The sequence below is a fragment of the Strongylocentrotus purpuratus genome, unplaced genomic scaffold, assembly GCF_000002235.5.
Source record: "Strongylocentrotus purpuratus isolate Spur 01 unplaced genomic scaffold, Spur_5.0 spur5_scaffold_19, whole genome shotgun sequence".
In the NCBI taxonomy this organism is placed as follows: domain Eukaryota; kingdom Metazoa; phylum Echinodermata; class Echinoidea; order Camarodonta; family Strongylocentrotidae; genus Strongylocentrotus; species Strongylocentrotus purpuratus.
This window is the reverse complement of record NW_022145604.1, coordinates 20,456,776-20,477,143: the sequence shown is the minus strand read 5'-3', so window position 1 is coordinate 20,477,143 and position 20,368 is coordinate 20,456,776. Positions and strand designations below refer to the sequence as shown.

General features: G+C 42.2%; 1 protein-coding gene across 1 annotated transcript; it reads right to left on the bottom strand.

The window, feature by feature from the left end:
* Positions 1-1,338: 1,338 nt before the first annotated feature.
* LOC574551 (carbonyl reductase [NADPH] 1) lies at positions 1,339-11,263 on the bottom strand. Its single transcript, XM_011669198.2, has 6 exons — positions 11,161-11,263; positions 7,697-7,963; positions 6,686-6,795; positions 5,485-5,610; positions 2,732-2,876; positions 1,339-1,670 (listed from the first exon to the last, which is right to left on the bottom strand). The coding sequence occupies exons 1-6, from the start codon at positions 11,179-11,181 to the stop codon at positions 1,467-1,469; spliced, it is 873 nt and encodes a 290-aa protein (XP_011667500.2). The 5' UTR covers positions 11,182-11,263; the 3' UTR covers positions 1,339-1,466.
* Positions 11,264-20,368: the final 9,105 nt, after the last annotated feature.

The window sequence follows — 20,368 nt, the reverse complement described above, 5'->3', positions numbered from 1 at the left end:
TAACACTGAGTGGGGGGGCCGGGGGCAGCATGCAGTGCTACGGTCTTGAAAGTGCAATGCCCTAACCATGTACATGTACGTGGTGCGCACAGGGCATGCTGAGAGCGAGACCACATACATATACGTGGCCCACAGTCAAGGCTGTGGCATTGTATAACTAAGATTTTCTCACAGTGATATTAAAGTATTTTATTGTTTCTTACCAGAGCTCTTTTTCAATTTACCAGAGCACTTTTGGAACTTTTGAGAACGAAATCGTTTGCAGTTCCCTTGCATTTTTTTGTTTGCTACCTCAGAAGCAATATGCAACTTATTCTTTTATACGCTCTCACAACAAAGCAACATATCCCATTTTTCTACCCATTGAAACCAAGGTGTTCAAACACTGTATAAAGTAGTTCTTAAATTATCAAGAAATACTTACAGATTAAAGTTATGACACATTCTACTGTTTCAACAAATTATATAGTTGACAAGAAAGGAACTACAATTTATAAGTGCACCGAATCTCTAGGCATTATTTGGATTGATTGTAAGTCAATTTTGAGTGGACTAAATGACGCAATTGCATAGAAAGGCTTTGTCGGGAGCCCAAAACTGGCTCAGATTCATATGCATGGTTTTATGTTGTGCTTTAGTTTCTTTATTCGCCATTAACCCAAAGAATTTGAGTTATACTTTGGGAGTTGATTCTATACCTACTACCCGTACATACATTGTTTTCTTAGGTGGTTGTTCCCCTTCAAGATACCTTAGCAAAATGCAGTAGCATGGATGGAGTTGACATACAGCACCTAGAGGGAGAGATCGAGACCCAACATCAATTCCTCAGGCATTCTTGGCATCATCTGTATACACTTCCAGTGCAATAACTGGATTCAGCTATTTCGGTCAGAAAGGGTTAACCCATATCAATACAATGTTTTTATAGTGACTTTTCTTCTCTTTGAATAAGAGTGATTTAATTCTAAGTAATAATTAAAATCAACTATTTTCATGTACCAATTAGAAATTTTCCAATGTTCTTAATAAACATTATAATGTTTTCAAACTATGAAGGAGAGGAATAAAAGATTAATTGCTCCAATTTGAGGAGGGAAATTTGATTAAAGATAAACTCCAGTACTGGTGTGCAATGCAAGGTTCTGGAGTCATCAAAATCATAATAAATTTGGCCGAGTCTTGGTAAAGTAACAAGCACTGTACACAGAAAGCTATATATGGGACAACAAACATGGTGTCGGGGCTAGTACTACCTTGATTTCCTTTCTATGCTCATTACTCAGCCAGTATACATTTTCTTCCAAAATTGTTTGGCACATGTCATTTATTTGTAATCTTGAAAATTCAGTGTAAGTTTCGTTTCATTCTGTGAGAATTAATTTTCTTTTTTTTACCAGAACTGGAGTTTATCTTTAAGTTGGAAAATAATTAAATTCTGAACTGCCATGGATTAACAGCACAATTTAGTTGAATGTGATTGGCCTGATGTCCTCCTCAAAGAAGTTCTTGACCTTTCTCTTGGACAACAACTTGCCCTGAAGGTCGGTCGTCCCGGCCGGTAGGAGTGACAAGTAGACCGGAGTGTCCGCCCCCTGGTCTGGGGTGAGCCTTTTTTGGGCGCCGGAATGATGTGCTGTCATGCCTGTCTCAACGTAGCCGGGACAGCACTGTCAAGCAAAGAAAATGTGAACAAGAATGTAAAGGAACAAAAAGTTAGTAACATACCATGAGAGGGATTCATCTTTGAATGCCCTGATACTTCAGTTTAGAGTTGTGAAGTGTGACGTCATCAAAAATCTATTTTTTGAATTTCTCATTTTTTTCCTTCATTTTCCAAAAAAGTATCAAAAATAATGTCCAAATGTCGAAAACCAATTGAAAAGGTTAAGTATTGGCTGAGATATGACCATCTGAATATATGGACAAGCAGCCTTCTTGGTCATCACCATACCTGGGTGGAGTACATGCTTTTCAGTCTTTTATTGATTTTGCTGATTCTGATCATAATCAAACTCGGTAAACCATAACAACAAACGGTCTTTAACAATCAACCTTTCTAGAATAGTTCATTTCAAAATGGCACTTTACATTCTAACATAAGGAGGTTTTCATGTTTGACAACATGACCCTTCACCATGTTGGTAATCTTCTTGCAAATTCGTTTGTTTACAGGTAAAAAAATATGAGGCGGCTTTTGGGGGGCTGACTTCTGTCTTCACTAGACGGCATTTTACAAGGCACAGCTTATCCTTACATAGAGTATGCAAGGACACGGCTTGTTCAGATATGGCGCGATTAACGCCCCCCAAAAACCTGTAAATGAATGACAACTGCACAAAACAAACTGCAACACTGTGTTATAAGATACAGTAATGTGAAGCTCAGTACGCTTTACATCATCTTTAAAAAAATGTTTTGCCCTGTCATGTAGAACGAGCCTTAAAGGGGGTGCAGCATGAAAAATACTGGTTAACGCCATCTACCACTTCTTTTGGACAAGTACTGCACATAAACGAATGGGCTTGATTGACTGTCAGTGCGCGCTAGTGTTTGAGAAACAGACAAAAGTTCTCCTCACACTTCGGTTTTGCGATGTTGCACACACGTAAATACTGCGGTCGCGTCATCCGTAGTTGTATTATCCCTGATTGGCCCCCGAGTCAGGCCACGGGAAAGACACGTAGTCTCGTGATGCTACACCCCCTTTGAGAGATATACAGGTACTTACACAATTAATGAGGACATCTTTCTTGCTTGTATCCTTGCTCATGTTTTCCCCCTGTACTTTGGTGAGGGCTGCTACTCCTAGTTTGCTGGTCCCGTAAGCCCAGTCTGACCAGCCCTTTTTCACATGGTCTCCAATCTTAGTTGCCCTGCAAATAGAAGGAAAAATGATGGGAACTATATAATCAGCAAAGAATAAACTGGATATATTCGTAAAGTTATAGCTCTCTGTAAACAAACTAGCATTAGCATGTTTATAGTGAAGGAATGAATTTCATTTTTTTTTTAATATACCCCTGTAAGAAGATAACATCTAGGTGTAAAATATAAGATGAGATTGTGAAACACAATTTCCCTATTTACAATAGCCATCAGAACAAACAATATTTTATTGGAATATGTAAACAATCACCCAAATCCCCCCCCCTCCAGTTTTTTCTCGGGGGGGGGGGGGGGGGGGGGGGTACGCTTTAACAGTGTACATGCCTTTAAAGTAGATATTCATTGATTTTAAAAACTAACTTTATTTTCATTATTGCAAAGTTGAAACTATGATTCGACAAGGTTATCAAAATTCAATGCTTGGAAACATTCAAAGTAATGATTATTATAAATTACAAAATGCTTAAATACAGCCTGAGCATAGCACCTGAAGAGCTCTCCGAACGCTGCTGAGATGTGTGAGTTCACAGTATGGACATGATTTGCACAAGCAGACGATGTCCCATGACATCTCACACATTTTCAGTGCCTGTGTTTTCATCTTCTCTTGAGTTCTTTCTCTTACTTAACAACCGTCAGGCTAAATGTATAATCTTTTACCTCACTCTAAACCCCGCGCATGGTTTTGTTTTGATGACAAATGCAGCGCTACAAAAATAAAGGAATCTGTCGCTTGTAAACAAAATAAGACGCCATTGTATATTCAGCTGCACACACCGTGGTATGTTCGGCGTTTCAAGAGGGAACAAATGCCATCCTTAATATCATTCCGGGGGTTTTCCAATTTGAAAGTCTGGTTTCTTTGATTGTTAATTAACCCCTATCCTGTGTATTTACAAGCAAAATATTTTAGTTATCAGAATCGGGTCATATCCCCTTTTGAATGGTTTGACATGCCAATACATTCATATACACTAAACTCATTATAATTTGACAAATAATAGCTTTGCAATTATGTTCATTCTTTATGGGATGTCGTCTGCTTGGGCAGTATTGGTCCATATAGTGACGTCATTAAAACATTGTTATTTTTCCGGCGAATCTCTTGTATATCCCAGCTGCTATGGAGGTCGTTGTATTTGTATTTTTATAAATCACCCGATATGTAGTTGACGTATAGCTTGTACGATGGCCATCTGTTAGCTTACCGGTTTCTAGTGATACATTCGTTGACATATTTGTGATTTTCTTTGAATTTCACCTTTAATGATTTTTGTTTTGAACAAAATTCCTCTCATGTAAAATCATGTGTAAATCACATCATTTCGATAAGAGAAAATTATATTCATCCCTTGACAATCCCTTGTATTAATAGTCTTCTTGAAAGACAATACTTAGGATATCATGGAATGCAGAGTAGGAAATGAAGTCAATTGATCTAAAACATTACAATACAGACACTTTCAGTTTGTTGGTCATATGATCAGAAGAGAAAGCACAGAAAATCTGATATTGAATGGAAAAGTTTCGGGAAAGAGAAGCAGAGAGTGAGACAGCACTTCAAATCCAGTCATCTGTTTAATGGATGAACAAGTATGAACAGTTTGAGACATTACACATGACCAGAGACATATGTTATGTACGATGTAGATGGAGAGCGTTGATTGTCAATGTCTGAAACAAACAAGCAATAAACCTGCTCTGGAATGAAACACTGGACTACCACATGATTTTGGATATATGGTACATATGCATTATTACCTCGTACACATACATGTGCCAAAAGCTGACTGTGACAATCCACTGTTTGTTCATTGAAGTCGACCATAGTAGAGATAGGCTTAAAAACACATAGTAGTGGACTCTCAAGCGGAATTCAACAACATTCAATTGTTTAACCAATAACAGGTGTTGTCAATCACCAGGATTAGCCTCCCGCCCCCCCCCCCCCACTCAAGTGTAATGTAGGGAACGCATATGCGTGTTCCCAGCACCCCCACCCCCCCCCCCCTTTCAGCATAAGTCCGGTGTGTAAAGTCAATACGAGTAGATCTTTTTCTTTGTTACGAGCCAGAGATTTTGGGGACACGCATGCGATCCCTCCGTTCCTGGAGTGGGGGGGGGGGGGGGCAGGAGTAGCCTTCAGTTTGTGACCAACAGGCCTTATGTAATGCTCTGCATTTTCCACCAATCGCCCCATATGAAAAAGTCATTATCTTGCATTTCCCTCAACCGAAGACTCTCTTAGATACTGGGGGGTATTTCATGATGGGACTACGGATTTAGATGTGCGAGACTTGTACACCCATCTATGGTATATCCACCAAATCTGGTGTCAGCAAACTGTGACCTACTGCAGATGGAAACTGACAACCATCCCCCTCTAATCATCTACTCACTCAACAAACTCATTCATGAGGTCTGTCACACCCTCTACAGTTGAGACGTCCTTGAAGCGCTTCTGGAGTTCTTCACTCATCTTGTAGTACGTCATAGGGGCCGCCATGCTTGCCACATGAGTAATCGTAGATGTACAGGGAACAAAGATTTGTTTGAATTAAACTGACGGCCATCTCCCTTTAATAATCTACTCACTCAATGAATTCATTCATGAGGTCTGTCACACCCGCTACAGTCGAGACGTCCTTGAATCTCTGCTGGAGTTCTTCACTCATCTTGTAGTACGCCATAGGGGCCACCAAGCTTGCTATATGGGTAATCCTAGATGGACAGGGAACAAAGATTTGTTTGAATTATCACCCTGGCAGAAGCATGGTAAATCATAGCCTGGCTTTGAAGATTCCTATAATAGATAATAGCACACATTATACCTTTCTAATAAACTACAGTGAATGAAATCTTAAATGGTAAAAACTCCTTAGGACCATGGAAAGTACTTTGTATTTAGGGACTTAAAAACAGTAAAATAAAAAGAAATAGGAATGTCAAAATCACCTTGTTACAAACATGACTTTTTTTTACTGAGAGTCGGTTATATAATTGTCATTTTATAATGAGGTTTGACTGTACTAGGTGTAACAATTTACATTGGTAAATAATGTTTAAATAGTCTTTACTAATACATTGGATCTTGTTATTGTAAATGGATTGCCGACTGAATCTAAGTAATTTATTTGGGGGTAATCTATTCAAAGACACATCTGGGTAAAACTTCATGGCCTTTCAGTTTGTATCACACAATACCAGTACGTTGTATCGTATACGGGCTAACTCGCCCCACGGGACATCTCGCCCCGGCCTCAAAGACTGGGGCGAGATGTCCCGACATGATTCACCGATCAAGAGATACCAATGTATATGTTTGTGCTCATTGCGACTTAATAATGCCATTTACAACCACAATCTGTAATGGAATTGTGTTAAATGATACTATTGAAGACAATCTATAACTTCTCTTTAGGTAAAATGACCCCAAAAATGGCATTTCGGACAATTTACTCACAGCTCGCAATTTGCATTGCCGCACGTACATTAAATGTGCATTGTATCAACTCGGACCACTGAAATTCAAGCAGTGTTTTTGTCAGTAAATCACTGCAAAAATATAATTTCATAATGTATGAAGGTCTATTTTTGATTCCTGGTATAAATTTCGTTATTGAGAAGTCGAATGTACTACATTTTAGACGAAATGGCTGATGTTTGTTCACATTCTTTCGTCCTGGCCGTAAACTAGCAGACTACTGCTAGTGCTACCGGGACATCTCGCCCCAGTCTTTGAGGCTGGGGCGAGATGTCCCCTGGGGCGAGTTAGCCCTACGCTATTGTATCTTACCTTCCACCATCTCTGATAATAGGTAGGAATGTGTCAGTCATTAGAAGCACACCATGGTAGTTTGTCTTGATACTTCCTGCAGCCTGTTCACACATAGGGGTGTCGTTACCCTACAGAAACCAAGAATGCCAACCAAACATTAAAATTTCACTTGGATACGTGACATGACATACATAATGTACATTGTCCTCTACGCTACATAATCAGAGATGCCAACCTCTTGACGCAAAAAAAACAACAGACTGAGTATCCTAAAAAATCAGATTTTTGATTTTTGATTTTTTTTTTTTTGATTTTTTTTTTTTTGGAAAAAAAATATGAAAAATCTTATTTTAAGATCGTATTTCACTGTTATTATCGTACTAAATACGATTTAATCATACTGGTTGGCATCTCTGCATAATAGAGAGATAATATATTTCACAGAACGTCAGCAAAGACATTTTATTTCACACATGGCTGATGATGATCTCAATGATATTCTTGTAAGGGCTTCAGCATGAGATCAGAAGCAAAAGCAAAGGTTATCAGGTTTATCAGGGGACATTGTGCTCAGAACTTTGAGAGTGATTAATGTGTGACACACGGATTTCTTTTTTTGAATAGAGGCACAGGCCAGTTGTGCCCCCCCCCCCCTCCACATTAAATCCACCACTGGGTCAATCAAGTAGGGCCTCATGGTCAATCCTTAAACATCTCAATAGACCTACAGCCCACAAGGCCTACAACGGCGGTCTTGTGGGCCTTCTGGCAACTTTTCAGGTCTACAAAGTCAACATTGTCAGTCTGCTGGGCTGTCTGTCTTAAATGCTGAAGGCGATTCATCACATTGTAGGCAAATCTACAACTTCAGAACTGTATTACCTTTTATCAGGGTCACTTCAAACTTTGACTTATCCATTTTTCTCTTATTTGATGTTTTTTATTTCAGTTACATGTAGCTTGGGGATGGATTGTCCAGGACTTCCCCTTTAAAAATTATTTGTTACCAAAACCCGGATTCTATCTCACCTTATAGGCAATGCCTGCATTGTTAACCAGGATGTCTACACCGCCATGTTCAGTCTTGATATCATCTCTGAGTTTCTCCATACTGGTTACATTGTTGACATCAAGAAGATGAAATCTGGGATTGAGACCCTCTTTCTTCAAGACTTCCACGGCCTGCATCCCTCGTTCCTCATTCCTAGCGGTCAAGTATACCGCCCCATTCTCACCAAAGTGCTTGCAGAGAGCTCGGACGATGGCAAGACCAACTCCTGAGTTACTTCCAGTTACCTGTAAAATTGAGTAGAAATAAAGATACCAGTCATAAAATATGAGAAGATAACAGTTACTGTTAAAATAAGGGAGAACAGTTTATGTTTAATTGCCAGTTACCTGTAAAATCGAGGAGAAAAACAGATACAGGTTGGAAAAAATGAGAAGAAAACAGTTACTGGTAAAATAAGGGAGAAAAGTTCATGTTTAATTGAGAAGAAAAACAATCAACAATTTTACTCAATCAAAACTAACATAGCCTCGTTCATGATGAGGCTTAAAGCTATCACCTAAATATGGAACAATTTATTCATTTTGTGAATGCAACTTACATTACATATTAGAAAGATAGTATGAAGGTATCTACTTGATATGGTAACAACTATAGAAAATGTTGAAGATAAACATCTAAGAATAACATGCCAGAAATGAAACTTAGGAGAAAAAGAACGAGACAGGGGATTATGCATTTTCTAGACAACAAGAAAAAAAAATGACCACCACATCAAACAGTCTTATATATTCATAACTCAATGCTGTTAAAACTAATACAAGTATAACCACCTTTTCTTCATAGTTTTACTATTGTTTTCCAATATTCTATTCATAGATAGACCTAGTATAAGTTATTTTTCTATTTTTTTTGTCTTTTAAAAACAAGCACGATCATATTTATAAAGTGGGCAAAGTTTATTCTTATGAAATTTGGGGCATTTTTGTGCTCCTGCCCCTTCCCTCTGGCTCCACTACCTTTCATTGTGGTGACTGGTGACAAGTAGAAAAAAGGATTCTGTTCAAAACAAGATAGCTTTTCAGATGACCGCAAAAGGGCAGAATTTGTAAGTGAAAGTTGGAAATATATGTAAATAGGGGCACTTATGAAAGCCTGGGGTAATTACAATGTACATCACAAGTAGCAAGGGAAAACATATTAATATATATATATATATATATATATATATACATATATATATATATATATTTCTTTTTGTTTGGGGGGGGGGGGTACTTTTCAAGCTTGCTGCATGAAAATAACACTCTTTAATTTGTTTTGCATTGAACTCTATGCAAATTTTGGGGGGCTCTTTTATGAATTTTGGGGGCTCTTTCTGACATTTATAGGGCTAATTTGCCCAAAGCTCCCATGTGTTTTTTCCCTAAAAAAGTAGCAAGGAGAACTTACCATTTGTAAAACTAAAAGCTAGGTTGCTTATCCAGAGGTTTAAAAATGGGTCATTTACATGAAGGCCGGGAATGGGCAATTATTAGAAAGGAAAAATGGGCAGTTATTAAAAAAAGGAAAAGAGGCACCTGTCAAATAGACTCAACGTAAAATGGGGGATCGGGTTAAAGGTAAAGACCAGTAATGGTCATGCGATTGCATTGTGAAAGAAACGTTGTGGAATCGATCAGAAAAGGTCGATCATCTAGCATCTAGCATCTGCAAGGTTCTGGAATCATCAAAATGATAAGAAATTTGGCTCATTCTTCGTAAAGTTACAAGCACTATACACAGAAAGATGTATATGGGACTACCCTATCTCTCTCACCAGACCATGAGAGAAATAAATTTACCAAATATATGAATTAGTAGGTGGTTTCCCGGCAAATTTTTTATCATCATGTATTAGTCAAAACATATTCTTTCACATGATTGGTAATGAGAGCTTCCATTTCATTTTTTGAAATTGGGGCGTTGCCAATACTGGTCTTTACCTTTAAATCAGAGTTGAAAAGTAGTAGATCTAGAGGTCTAGATCTATTTACTATTTCTTCATCCCATGATTCACTCCAGCAAAGCATAGAGAGTCAATGCTAATGCGTATTGACCTCTATAGCACTGCATGCTTGCTGTGAGGAGGCATTATTAGACCTATACACAAACATACACACCACACAATATTGAATAGACTGCACACATTCATGTCGATGCAGCTGTAAGCAAAGTTTGACACTACTAGACTTACGATTTGAAATTTTAAATTATTCATTTCAACATCAGTAAGTTAAAAAAAAAGGTAGATCTATTTTACTGCTACTTAGATTTCATCAATTGTCAATAAAGTACCGATTTTTAGTGAAATCAGTCGAGTTTTGTACAGTGGTGTTTGAAATGTTGAGAATCAAAAGCACAGCTTTTACTACACAGCAAGGATAGTGATGCTCCTATGTGAGCCCAAGATCAAGAATATATGGATAGTCTACTCATCAGAAGGTAAGATCAACTACCATGGCAACATCACTCAACAGCAAAGCAAATCAAATCAAGGTTTCTGAGGAAGTTTATTATTATTAAATAATGGCAAAGACAAAGTTACAATCAATGTAAGTTTTATGCAACGGGCCCGGCCCAGTCTAGACCGAATTTTCCGTCTCTTTCGTTCGTTAGCCTCTTATTGGGGTAGGGTCGGCTCTCTCTTTAGAGACGGAAACCGTCTATACACATTCCCTTGATAACGCCACGGCCATTTCAGGTCGTAGCGTTTTGCCCCCAAAATCCCCCAAAATGTCATTTTACCTCGTGCATATCCACATGTAAATTAGGCCTAGGCCTAGGCTATAATAAATCAGTTCCACTTACCAACTTGACTGAAATAATCAGTTTAATAGTCCCTTTTTAGGAAATTATGGGTCAAAATCGAAATCCATTTTGAAAATCTTTTTCAACATGGATTTCGATTTTGACCCATAAATTCCTAAAAAGGGACTAGAGTCTATTAAACTGATTATTTCAGTCAAGTTGGTAAGTGGAACTGATTTATTATAGCCTAGGTCTAGGCCTAATTTACAATATAAAATGCACGAGGTAAAATGACATTTTGAGGGATTTTGGGGGCAAAACGCTACGACCTGAAATGGCCGTGGCGTTATCAAGGGAATGTGTATAGACGGTTTCCGTCTCTAAAGAGAGAGCCGGCCGACCCTACCCCAATAAGAGGCTAACGAACGAAAGAGACGGAAAATTCGGTCTAGGCCCAGTCGTGCAAGGTTGCAGTGCGGAGCGATCGCGGCCCGGTGGTAGCGGCCAAGAACCGTTGCGTGCGATGGACCTGCCCAGGGTCCACGGATCCATGTTTTTACTAAATATAGACTAGATCTACACAACATCACTTCATTCATTTCAAAGGTCAGGTCATTTATTCAAATGTAGACTTAGGAGCATTTCGTATATTCATAGAACAAGAGATAAGATAATGAAAATACGATCTACTTACAACAGCGACTTTTGGAGACATTTTGGAGGAGACGTAGTCTAGACGTGTTTGCTCTGCTGTACGTGGGTGTGTGAAGTGCTAGTGCGCGTGCAGACCTATGCGAATATCAGTGAATATTTGTCTGATCGTGAGTTGGCACTAATTGCTTCGAACGTTCGCGAGCTAAAAATGCCAACTCACGATCAGAAAAATAATACAATAGGGCACGCCATTCGAGCAATGACAGTCTTCTTTCTTTGTTTACCTACTGCTTTAAAGGGTCACCAGTGCTCTTTAGAAACACAAAACCTAGGAGGGAAAAGCGGCACACCCCCGTCCAAACCAAATCTGAGTACTCCCACCCCCCCCCCCCCCCCGGATGACACTCCTCGCACTCCTCCTTGGCATTTTGGTGAAACCAAATGTTTCTTTCATGTAGGCCTACATGATCAAGTCAAAAAGAAAGAGTCATATCCAATAATGCAGTTAAATCGTGCATTATTAGAAAACGTTTCAATAAAATGGAACAAGTATTTGAAAATGTATATAGATGGATCTAACTTGATGACGGTCATACAATTATAACAGGTGCAGCTTTTTATATCCCACAGTTAGAAATAAGTAGATGGCAGCACGGTTCATCCCAGCCTTACATTATCAATGGATATTAATACTAATAATAATAATAGTGGGTTTTTGTATAGCGCTCATATCTTCTAGTATCAGTTATAATATTCATATCAGATTCGATGTCAGCCCTGCAGGCTATTAAAAACATTACAAATCATAAAATTGAGAAAGTGACACATTAAGCGCTTTTGGTATAGGACGCACAGTTTGAGTGGATACCTGCGCAATGTGAATTACAAGGAAACGGAAGAGCCAACAGTTTATATAATAAACAAGCACATTATTGTATAGAGATGTAACTGTACCACGGAATAGATTTTAATAAAATAATTATATGCGTCATTTTAAACAGAAATCAGTGGAAAACAATAGAGCAAGGACGATACCTGTTTCAAAATGTATCGAGACGTGTCAACTTATCTGGATTTTTTTAGAAAAGATGAATCAAATAAGAATGGGTAAAATGCAAATTATTTTTTTTGCAAATGAACTGTAAGAAATATATACGAGAGAGGAAAAATTTGTTTTCAAGATTGAAAACAAAATTAGTTTACATAAGTTTATTGAGGAATTAAAGAAGATCATCGATCTGCACGCTCTGATGGCTTTTAGTTTGATAAAAGCCTCAGATATATCGCTCATTATAGGCTAGCTAATAAGTCATAAATAACTTTGCCAGGCTGATGAAAAGAGCAAATTGTATGTTTCTTGTTTTAATTATTATATAAAGGCCATATGTTTATACTGTATTTATATTATTTCATGTTCGCCTTCTCTCTCTCTCTCTCTCTCTCTCTCTCTCTTTCTTTCTCTCTCTCTCTCTCTCTCTCTCTCGCTCTAACACACACGTACACACAAACACACACACGCACACACAAACACCCACCATGTATGTATGTATGCATGTATTAATAGTATATAATGTTCTACGTAAGAGTTATATCAGGATGTGCAGAGAGAGAGAGAGAGAGCAAAGAGATATTGAGAGAGAGGTGGGGGGGGGGAGGGGTGAGAGATAGAAAAAAGAAAGTAAACACAAAAAGAGGGAGGGAGGAAAAAGGAAAAGCTAGAGAGAAGGAAGTGGATAGGAAAGAGAGAAAATGACGAGAAATTAAACTCCTAGACCTCTTTGGAAAGTCAATTTTAATTTTCAGAGTAAAACCAGTAGTAGTTGGTGGAGGGATGGTATAGGTAGGGTAGAGGGGTGGTGGAGGTAGGGTGGAGGGGTGGTATAGGTAGGGTGGAGGGGTGGTCGAGGTAGGGTGGAGGGGTGGTCGAGGAAGGGTGGAGGGGTGGTAGAGGTAGGGTGGAAGGGTGGAAGGGTGGTAGAGATAGGAAAGGTAGGATCAAATGAGAGCTAAGGGTGGAGAGGTAGGGTGGATAGAGGAGAAGTATGGTGGACGGAGGAGAGGTAGGGTGGATGGAGGAGAGGTAGGGTGGATGTAGGAGGGGTAGGGTGGATGTAGAAGAGGAAGGGTGGATGGAGGAGAGGAAGGGTGGATGGAGGAGAGGAAGGGTGGATGGAGGAGAGGAAGGGTGGATGTAGGAGGGGCAGGGTGGATAAAGGAGGGGTAGGGTGAATGGAGGAGAGGTGAGTTAGATGGAGGAGAGGTAGGGTGGATAGAGGAGGGGTAGGGTGGATGGAGGAGAGGTAGGGTGGATGGAGGAGAGGTAGGATGGGAGGAGGAGAGGTAGGGTGGATGGAGGAGAGGTAGGATGGGAGGAGGAGAGGTAGGGTGGATGTAGGAGGGGTAGGGTGGATGGAGAAGAGGTAGGGTGGATGAAGGAGAGGTAGGGTGGATGGAGGAGAGGTAAGGTGGCTAAAGGAGGGGTAGGGTGGATGAAGGAGAGGTAGGGTGGTAGGAGGAGAGGTAGGGTGGATGTAGGAGGGGTAGGGTGGATGAAGGAGAGGTAGGGTGGATAGAGGAGAGGTAGGGTGGAGGAGGAGGGGTAGGGTGGATGTAGGAGGGGTAGGGTGGATAGAGTAGAGGTAGGATGGATAGTGAAGAGGTAGGGTGGATGGATGAGAGGTAAGGTGGAAGGAGGAGGGGTAAGGTGGATGTAGGAGGGGGAGGGTGGATGGGAAGAGGGTAGGGTGGATAGAGGAGAGGTAGTTTGATGGAGGATAGGAAGGGTGGATGGAGGAGAGGTAGAGTGGACGTAGGAGGGGTAGAGTGGATGGAGGAGAGGTAGGGTGGATGGAGGAGAGGTAAGGTGGCTAAAGGAGGGGTAGGGTGGATGAAGGAGAGGTAGGGTGGTAGGAGGAGAGGTAGGGTGGATGTAGGAGGGGTAGGGTGGATGAAGGAGAGGTAGGGTGGATAGAGGAGAGGTAGGGTGGAGGAGGAGGGGTAGGGTGGATGTAGGAGGGGTAGGGTGGATAGAGTAGAGGTAGGATGGATAGTGAAGAGGTAGGGTGGATGGATGAGAGGTAAGGTGGAAGGAGGAGGGGTAAGGTGGATGTAGGAGGGGGAGGGTGGATGGGAAGAGGGTAGGGTGGATAGAGGAGAGGTAGTTTGATGGAGGATAGGAAGGGTGGATGGAGGAGAGGTAGAGTGGACGTAGGAGGGGTAGAGTGGATGGAGGAGAGGTAGGGGGAGGGAGGAGTGGTAGGGTGGATGCAGGAGAGGTAGGGTGGAGAGGTAGGGTGGAAGGGTAGTAGAGGTGGGGTAGATGAGGAGAGGTGGGGGGATGGAGGAGAGGTAGGGGGATGGAGGAGAGGTAGAGTTGATGGAGGAGAGGTAGGGTGGAGGAGTAGTAGAGGTAGGGTGGATGGAGGAGAGGTAGGGTAGGGTGGACGTAGGAGAGGTAAGGTGGAAGGAGGAGGGGTAGGGTGGATGGACGAGAGGTGGGGTGGATGGAGGAGGGGTAGGGTGGATGTAGGAGGGGTAGGGTGGATGGAGGAGAGGTAGGGTGGATGAAGGAGGGACATGGTGGATGTAGGAGGGGTAGGATGGATGGAGGAGAGGTAAGGTGGATGGAGGAGGGGTAAGGTGGACGTAGGAGGGATAGGGTGGATGGGGGAAGGGTAGGGTGGATAGAGGAGAGGTAGGTTGGATGGAGGAGAGGTAGGGTGGATGGAGGAGAGGTAGGGTGGACGGAGGAGGGGTAGGGTGGATGCAGGAGAGGTAGGGTGGAGAGGTAAGGAGGATGTAGGAGGGGTAGGGTAGATGGAGGAGAGGCAGGGTGGATGGAGGAGAGGTAAGGTGGGTGGAGGAGAGGTAGGGTGGATGGGGGAGAGGTAGGGTGGATGTAGGAGGGGCAGGGTGGAAGTAGGAGAGGTAGGGTGAATGGGGGAAGGGTAGGGTGGATAGAGGAGAGGTAGGTTGGATGGAGGAGAGGTAGGGTTGATGCAGGAGAGGTAGGGTGGATTGAGGAGAGGTAGGGTGGATGAAGAAGAGGTAGGGTGGATGTAGGAGGGGTAGGGTGGATGGAGGAGAGGTAGGGTGGATGGAGGAGAGGTAGGGTGGATTGAGGAGAGGTAGGGTGGATGAAGAAGGGGTAGGGTGGATGTAGAGGGGTAGGGTGGATGGAGGAGAGGTAGGGTGGACGGAGGAGGGGTAGGGTGGATGCAGGAGAGGTAGGGTGGAGAGGTAGGGTGGATGTAGGAGGGGTAGGGTGGATGGAGGAGAGGTAGGGTGGATGGAGGAGAGGCAGGGTGGATGGAGGAGAGGTAGGGTGGATGGAGGAGAGGTAGGGTGGATGGGGAGAGGTAGGGTGGATTGAGGAGAGGTAGGGTGGATGAAGAAGAGGTGTGGTGGATGTAGGAGAGGTAGGGTGGATGTAGGAGGGGTAGGGTGGATGTAGGTGGGGCAGGGTGGATGTAGGAGAGGTAGGGTGGATGTAGGAGAGGCAGGGTGGATGTAGGAGGGGCAGGGTGGATGTAGGAGAGGTAGGGTGGATGTAGGAGAGGCAGGGTGAATGTAGGAGGGGCAGGGTGGATGTAGGAGGGGCAGGGTAGATGTAGGAGAGGTAGGGTGGATGTAGGAGAGGCAGGGTGAATGTAGGAGGGGCAGGGTGGATGTAGGAGAGATAGGGTGGAAGTAGGTGGGGCAGGGTGGATGTAGGATAGGTAGGGTGGATGAACGAGAGGTGGGGTTTGATGGAGGAGGGGTAAGGTGGATGTAGGAGGGGTAGGGTGGATGGGGGAGGGGTAGGGTGGATGGAGGAGGGGTAGGGGGGATGTAGGTGGGGTAGGGTGGATGGAGGATAGGTAGGGTGGATGGAGGAGAGGGTAGGGTGGATGCAGGAGAGGTAGGGTGGAGAGGTAGGATGGAAGGGTTGTAGAGGTGGGGTGGATAGAGGAGAGGTAGGGTGGGGGAGGAGGGGTAGGGTGGATGTAGGAGGGTAGGGTGGATAGAGTAGAGGTAGGATGGATAGAGGAGAGGTAGGGTGGATGTAGGTAGGGCAGGGTGGATGTAGGATAGGTAGGGTGGATGGACGAGAGGTGTGGTAGAAGTAGGAGAGGCGGGGTAGATAGAAGAGAGGTAGGGTAAGGTGGACGTAGGAGAGGTAGGGTGGAAGGAGGAGGGTTGGGTGGATGTAGGAGGGATAGGGTGGATGGAGGAGGGGTATATAGGGTGGATGGAGGTGAGGTAGGGTGGATGTAGGTGGGGCAGGGTGGATGTAGGAGATGTAGGGTGGATGGAGGAGAGGTAGGGTGGAGAGGTAGGGTGGATGTAGGTGGGGCAGGGTGGATGTAGGATAGGTAGGGTGGATGTAGGAAGGGAAGGATGGATGTAGGAGGGGTAGGGTAGATGTAAGAGAGGTAGGGTGGATGTAGGAGAGGTAGGGTGGATGTAGGAGAGGTAGGGTGGATAGAGGAGAGGTAAGGTGGATGTAGGAGGGGCAGGGTGGATGTAGGAGAGGTCGGGTGGATGTAGGAGATGTAGGGTGGATGGAGGAGAGGTAGGGTGGAGAGGTAGGGTGGATGTAGGTGGGGCAGGGTGGATGTAGGATAGGTAGATTGGATGGACGAGAGGTGGGGTTTGATGGAGAAGGGGTAGGGTGGATGTAGGAGGGGTAGGGTGAATGGGGGAGGGGTTGGGTGGATGTAGGTGGGGTAGGGTGGATGGAGGAGAGGTAAGGTGGATGGAGGAGAGGTAGGGTGGATGGAGGAGAGGTAGGGTAGAGGGGAGGTAGAGGTAGGGTGGATGGAGGAGAGGTAGGTAGGGTGGAGGGGAGGTAGGATGGAGGGAGGAGAGGCAGGGTGGAGGGGTGGTAGAGGTATGGTAGAGGTATGGTGGAGGAGGGTAGGGTGGATGGAGGAGAGGCAGAGTGGATGGAGGAGAGGTAGGGTGGAGGGGAGGTAGAGGTAGGGTGGATGGAGGTGTGATATAGGTAGGGTGGATAGAGGAGAGTTAGGGTCGAGGGAGGAGAGATTAGTTGGGTGTGGAGGTAGGGTGGTGGTAGATGTAGGATGGTAATAGAATCAGGACGGTTGTAGGTAGAACGATAGTTGAAGTAGAAGTATGAGTGTGTTGGGAAAGGGTACGAGAGAAAGGAAGGTAGCAGATGAGAGACTTACACATCCACAAACACACAGATGCACTCATTATAAATATGCAAAAGTTTTGAGAAGCTTATATCATTGGAAATAAAAACAGAGACAGTAGTAAGCATTTTAAAATTTCAATTTATCTATGAGTATTACATTTTGTTTTACATCAGAAAGGGTAGTAATGACAAATCATTTTCTTTATTAGTGAATTACATTCATATTCTTTCTCACAAAATTGGTACTTTGATCATAAAGTTATACAGTGTACATATTGTTACATCATTGCCTTATGTCATGGTAAAATTTCAAAATATTATACTAATTACGAAAATTTTACATTTGCCTTTTTATTTATTTATGTATTTATTTATTCAAATATATTTATACAGGTACACAAGATCAGAAGTAAATCTGTTAAAGTTTCGAGAGTTTTATTGACATTGACATTGTTCACAAACAAATAGTCTCAGTACATATTGTATAATGCATCAATAAATTCACAGTTATGAGTATTGTATTGAGTTTTATTGACATTGACATTGTTCACAAACAAATAGTCTCAGTACATATTGTATAATGCATCGATAAATTCACAGTTATGAGTATTGTATTGAGACACAAACAATGATGTTACCCTGGGGTGTCAATCCTAAAGGTAGCAACTAATTTCAGAAATGTATAAAGAACATAATAATGCACTGTTTGCCCGAACGATGGATTGACGCCCCTACCCACATCGATGGGATTGGAGATGTCATGAAGACATTTGATAAATGTCTCCACTCGCCATCATACCCGTCATGTGGGTCGTACATGGCACATAACGTACAGCTACTATGGTTACAGGTGGCAAGTAGAGTATACATTGATAGATAATTACACTACCATGCAATAGTACAGATATTGGATGACTGTTGGACAGAATGATCCGTATGCCCAATACATCACCCCAGTACCAATTGGAAATAATCCTTAAGATTGTGGAACTCAAATCTAATTCTTGTATCATCAACCGACTTTGATAGGATGAGGATTTAACTATTGATGAAATTAGAAGGGGGTATATGATGGGGAAGGTAATGATACTCCCCATGTGATTCCTTGCCCCTCCCATATGAGTCGAATGTGGTATATTTGGAAATACGTACTTTATTGCCCCTCCCCCATAATATAATAATGGGAGTAGCCAATCAGTGAAGGAGCACTGCTTATATAATTATGCCACTAGCTAGGCTCCTCCCTGCCACTGCATACATGAAGACGATGTTCTGCGTTTCCCCTCCCCTCCTAGCTTACAACAGATAATGGGAGGAGCAATTGATTGAAGCTCCTCCCTATCTGTATATATGCATGGGTATGCAGGGAGGGAAGATGATGTTCTGAGTTTCCCCTCCCCTTCTAGCTTACAACAGATAATGAGAGGAGCAATTGATTGACGCTCCTCCCTATATGTTGTGTTTAAGGATGGTTGTACAGGGAGGGGTACATTCTGACACATTTTGCCTTTTTTATCATTCATTGACTCAGGATGGGGGTATTCCCTACCACTGTTCTCTAGGAGGGGCTCTGTCCTTCCATCCTTACTCCCTTCAATTAAAAAAAAAGTTATGACCAAACGCCCCAGCCCTCTAAAGGCATTGGCACTAGGAGTTCCAAAAGAGAATCCCAGTATACCTTGCTTGCCACCTGTAGTAACACAAAAAACAAAAAAATTATTGAAAAAAGGTGCAGGTATTTCAATGCTAAACCATCCACTGTATGCAAACGATAAGGATATCTCTATCCTAAAACCACCAAAAACCAGTTGGGGAAAGGTGCACGGGAACAGGCGACATACTTTGCCTGGCTGCACCAAGCTGGTATGTGCTACAAGATTAATGTATCTTCATCGTTATGTAAAAACCATCAGTTTAATTGTCGTGAGAGAGAGGGGGTGCACTGACTTGATAAAATCATAAAAGCCAATTTTAGGAAACACTATACATTTTCTCCTATTCCCCTCTTCCACATATTCTGCTAACATCTTTAAATCACATCTTGAACATAACATGTGTTGTAATAGTAAAACATTCATTACCGATACGACAAACAATGTTGTATGGTAGGAAACTGTCTACCAAAAAAAAACTATACTCTCTCCTATACATATACAGTGGATGGCACTATACCAGTCATACATTCTTTTAACCATGGAGACCAACAAATATTATTCATGAAAGCTCTCAGCCATTATGTAACCACGTTTTTCATATATCATATTTCTGTAAAGTGTTTACAGACATCGCAGATGTATAGGCACTATAGTATTATACCATCTGATGATCACCATTATAGTGCAAAAAAAGAGGTTTGAGATGAACAAAACATGGAGCACTACAAATTGCCATTTACATGGACAGGCACCTTGCCTGTTATATCTCCCGGTATAAACCGCAAGATGAAGCAGAAGAGACTGCTTAGTAGGAACGTGAAATGGTATGGCATGGTTAAAAGAATGAATGCAATTTACGGTATAGCTACGCTTGTGACAGTTCCTAACTCACCAGTGGCACACACGTATGCAACCATGAATATGGTACATACATATACACCAAACTAAGCTAACAAGCTTCAAGAGGACTACAGCCTCCATCCTCATCGAAACGAGGGCTCCTGGGTCTGTTAACAGGAGAATGTGGGGACCTACAATCAAATTACAGTATGAATTGTTCTAACAATTATAGAAAGATTTGGGATAGAAGCTTTCCCAACATACTATGGCACATTAGAAGTGTCGTTAATACAATATCAGGTATGGCAATCATCCCTTTATAGATATAAATACATGTATATTTAAACAGGAAACTTGCGTTGCCTTTTAATCATTTCATATTCAAAATGACCAATCTCTTTCATAACAAAGGATTCAGCTTTTTAAATATCAATCTACATTATGGTAACAAGACTAGCATGATAACTAGTATGACAACCAGTGGACAACAGAAAGTAGGATAAAAACTTAAAGATGATAACAACTTAAATATGACAACAACTTAAATATGACAACAACTTAAATAGTGCTTTAACTTGGTTCATAATATTAATTATTAACCGTATCAGACA

Excerpts from the sequence above, each read along its gene's own strand:
- LOC574551 (XM_011669198.2), bottom strand. The coding sequence starts at position 11,181 with ATGTCTCCAAAAGTCGCTGTT. Across the intron at positions 7,964-11,160 it reads TGTCTCCAAAAGTCGCTGTT|GTAACTGGAAGTAACTCAGG; the intron begins GTAAGTAGATCG and ends TCAATTTTACAG. Across the intron at positions 5,611-6,685 it reads ATTATCAGAGATGGTGGAAG|GATTACCCATATAGCAAGCT; the intron begins GTAAGATACAAT and ends CTGTCCATCTAG.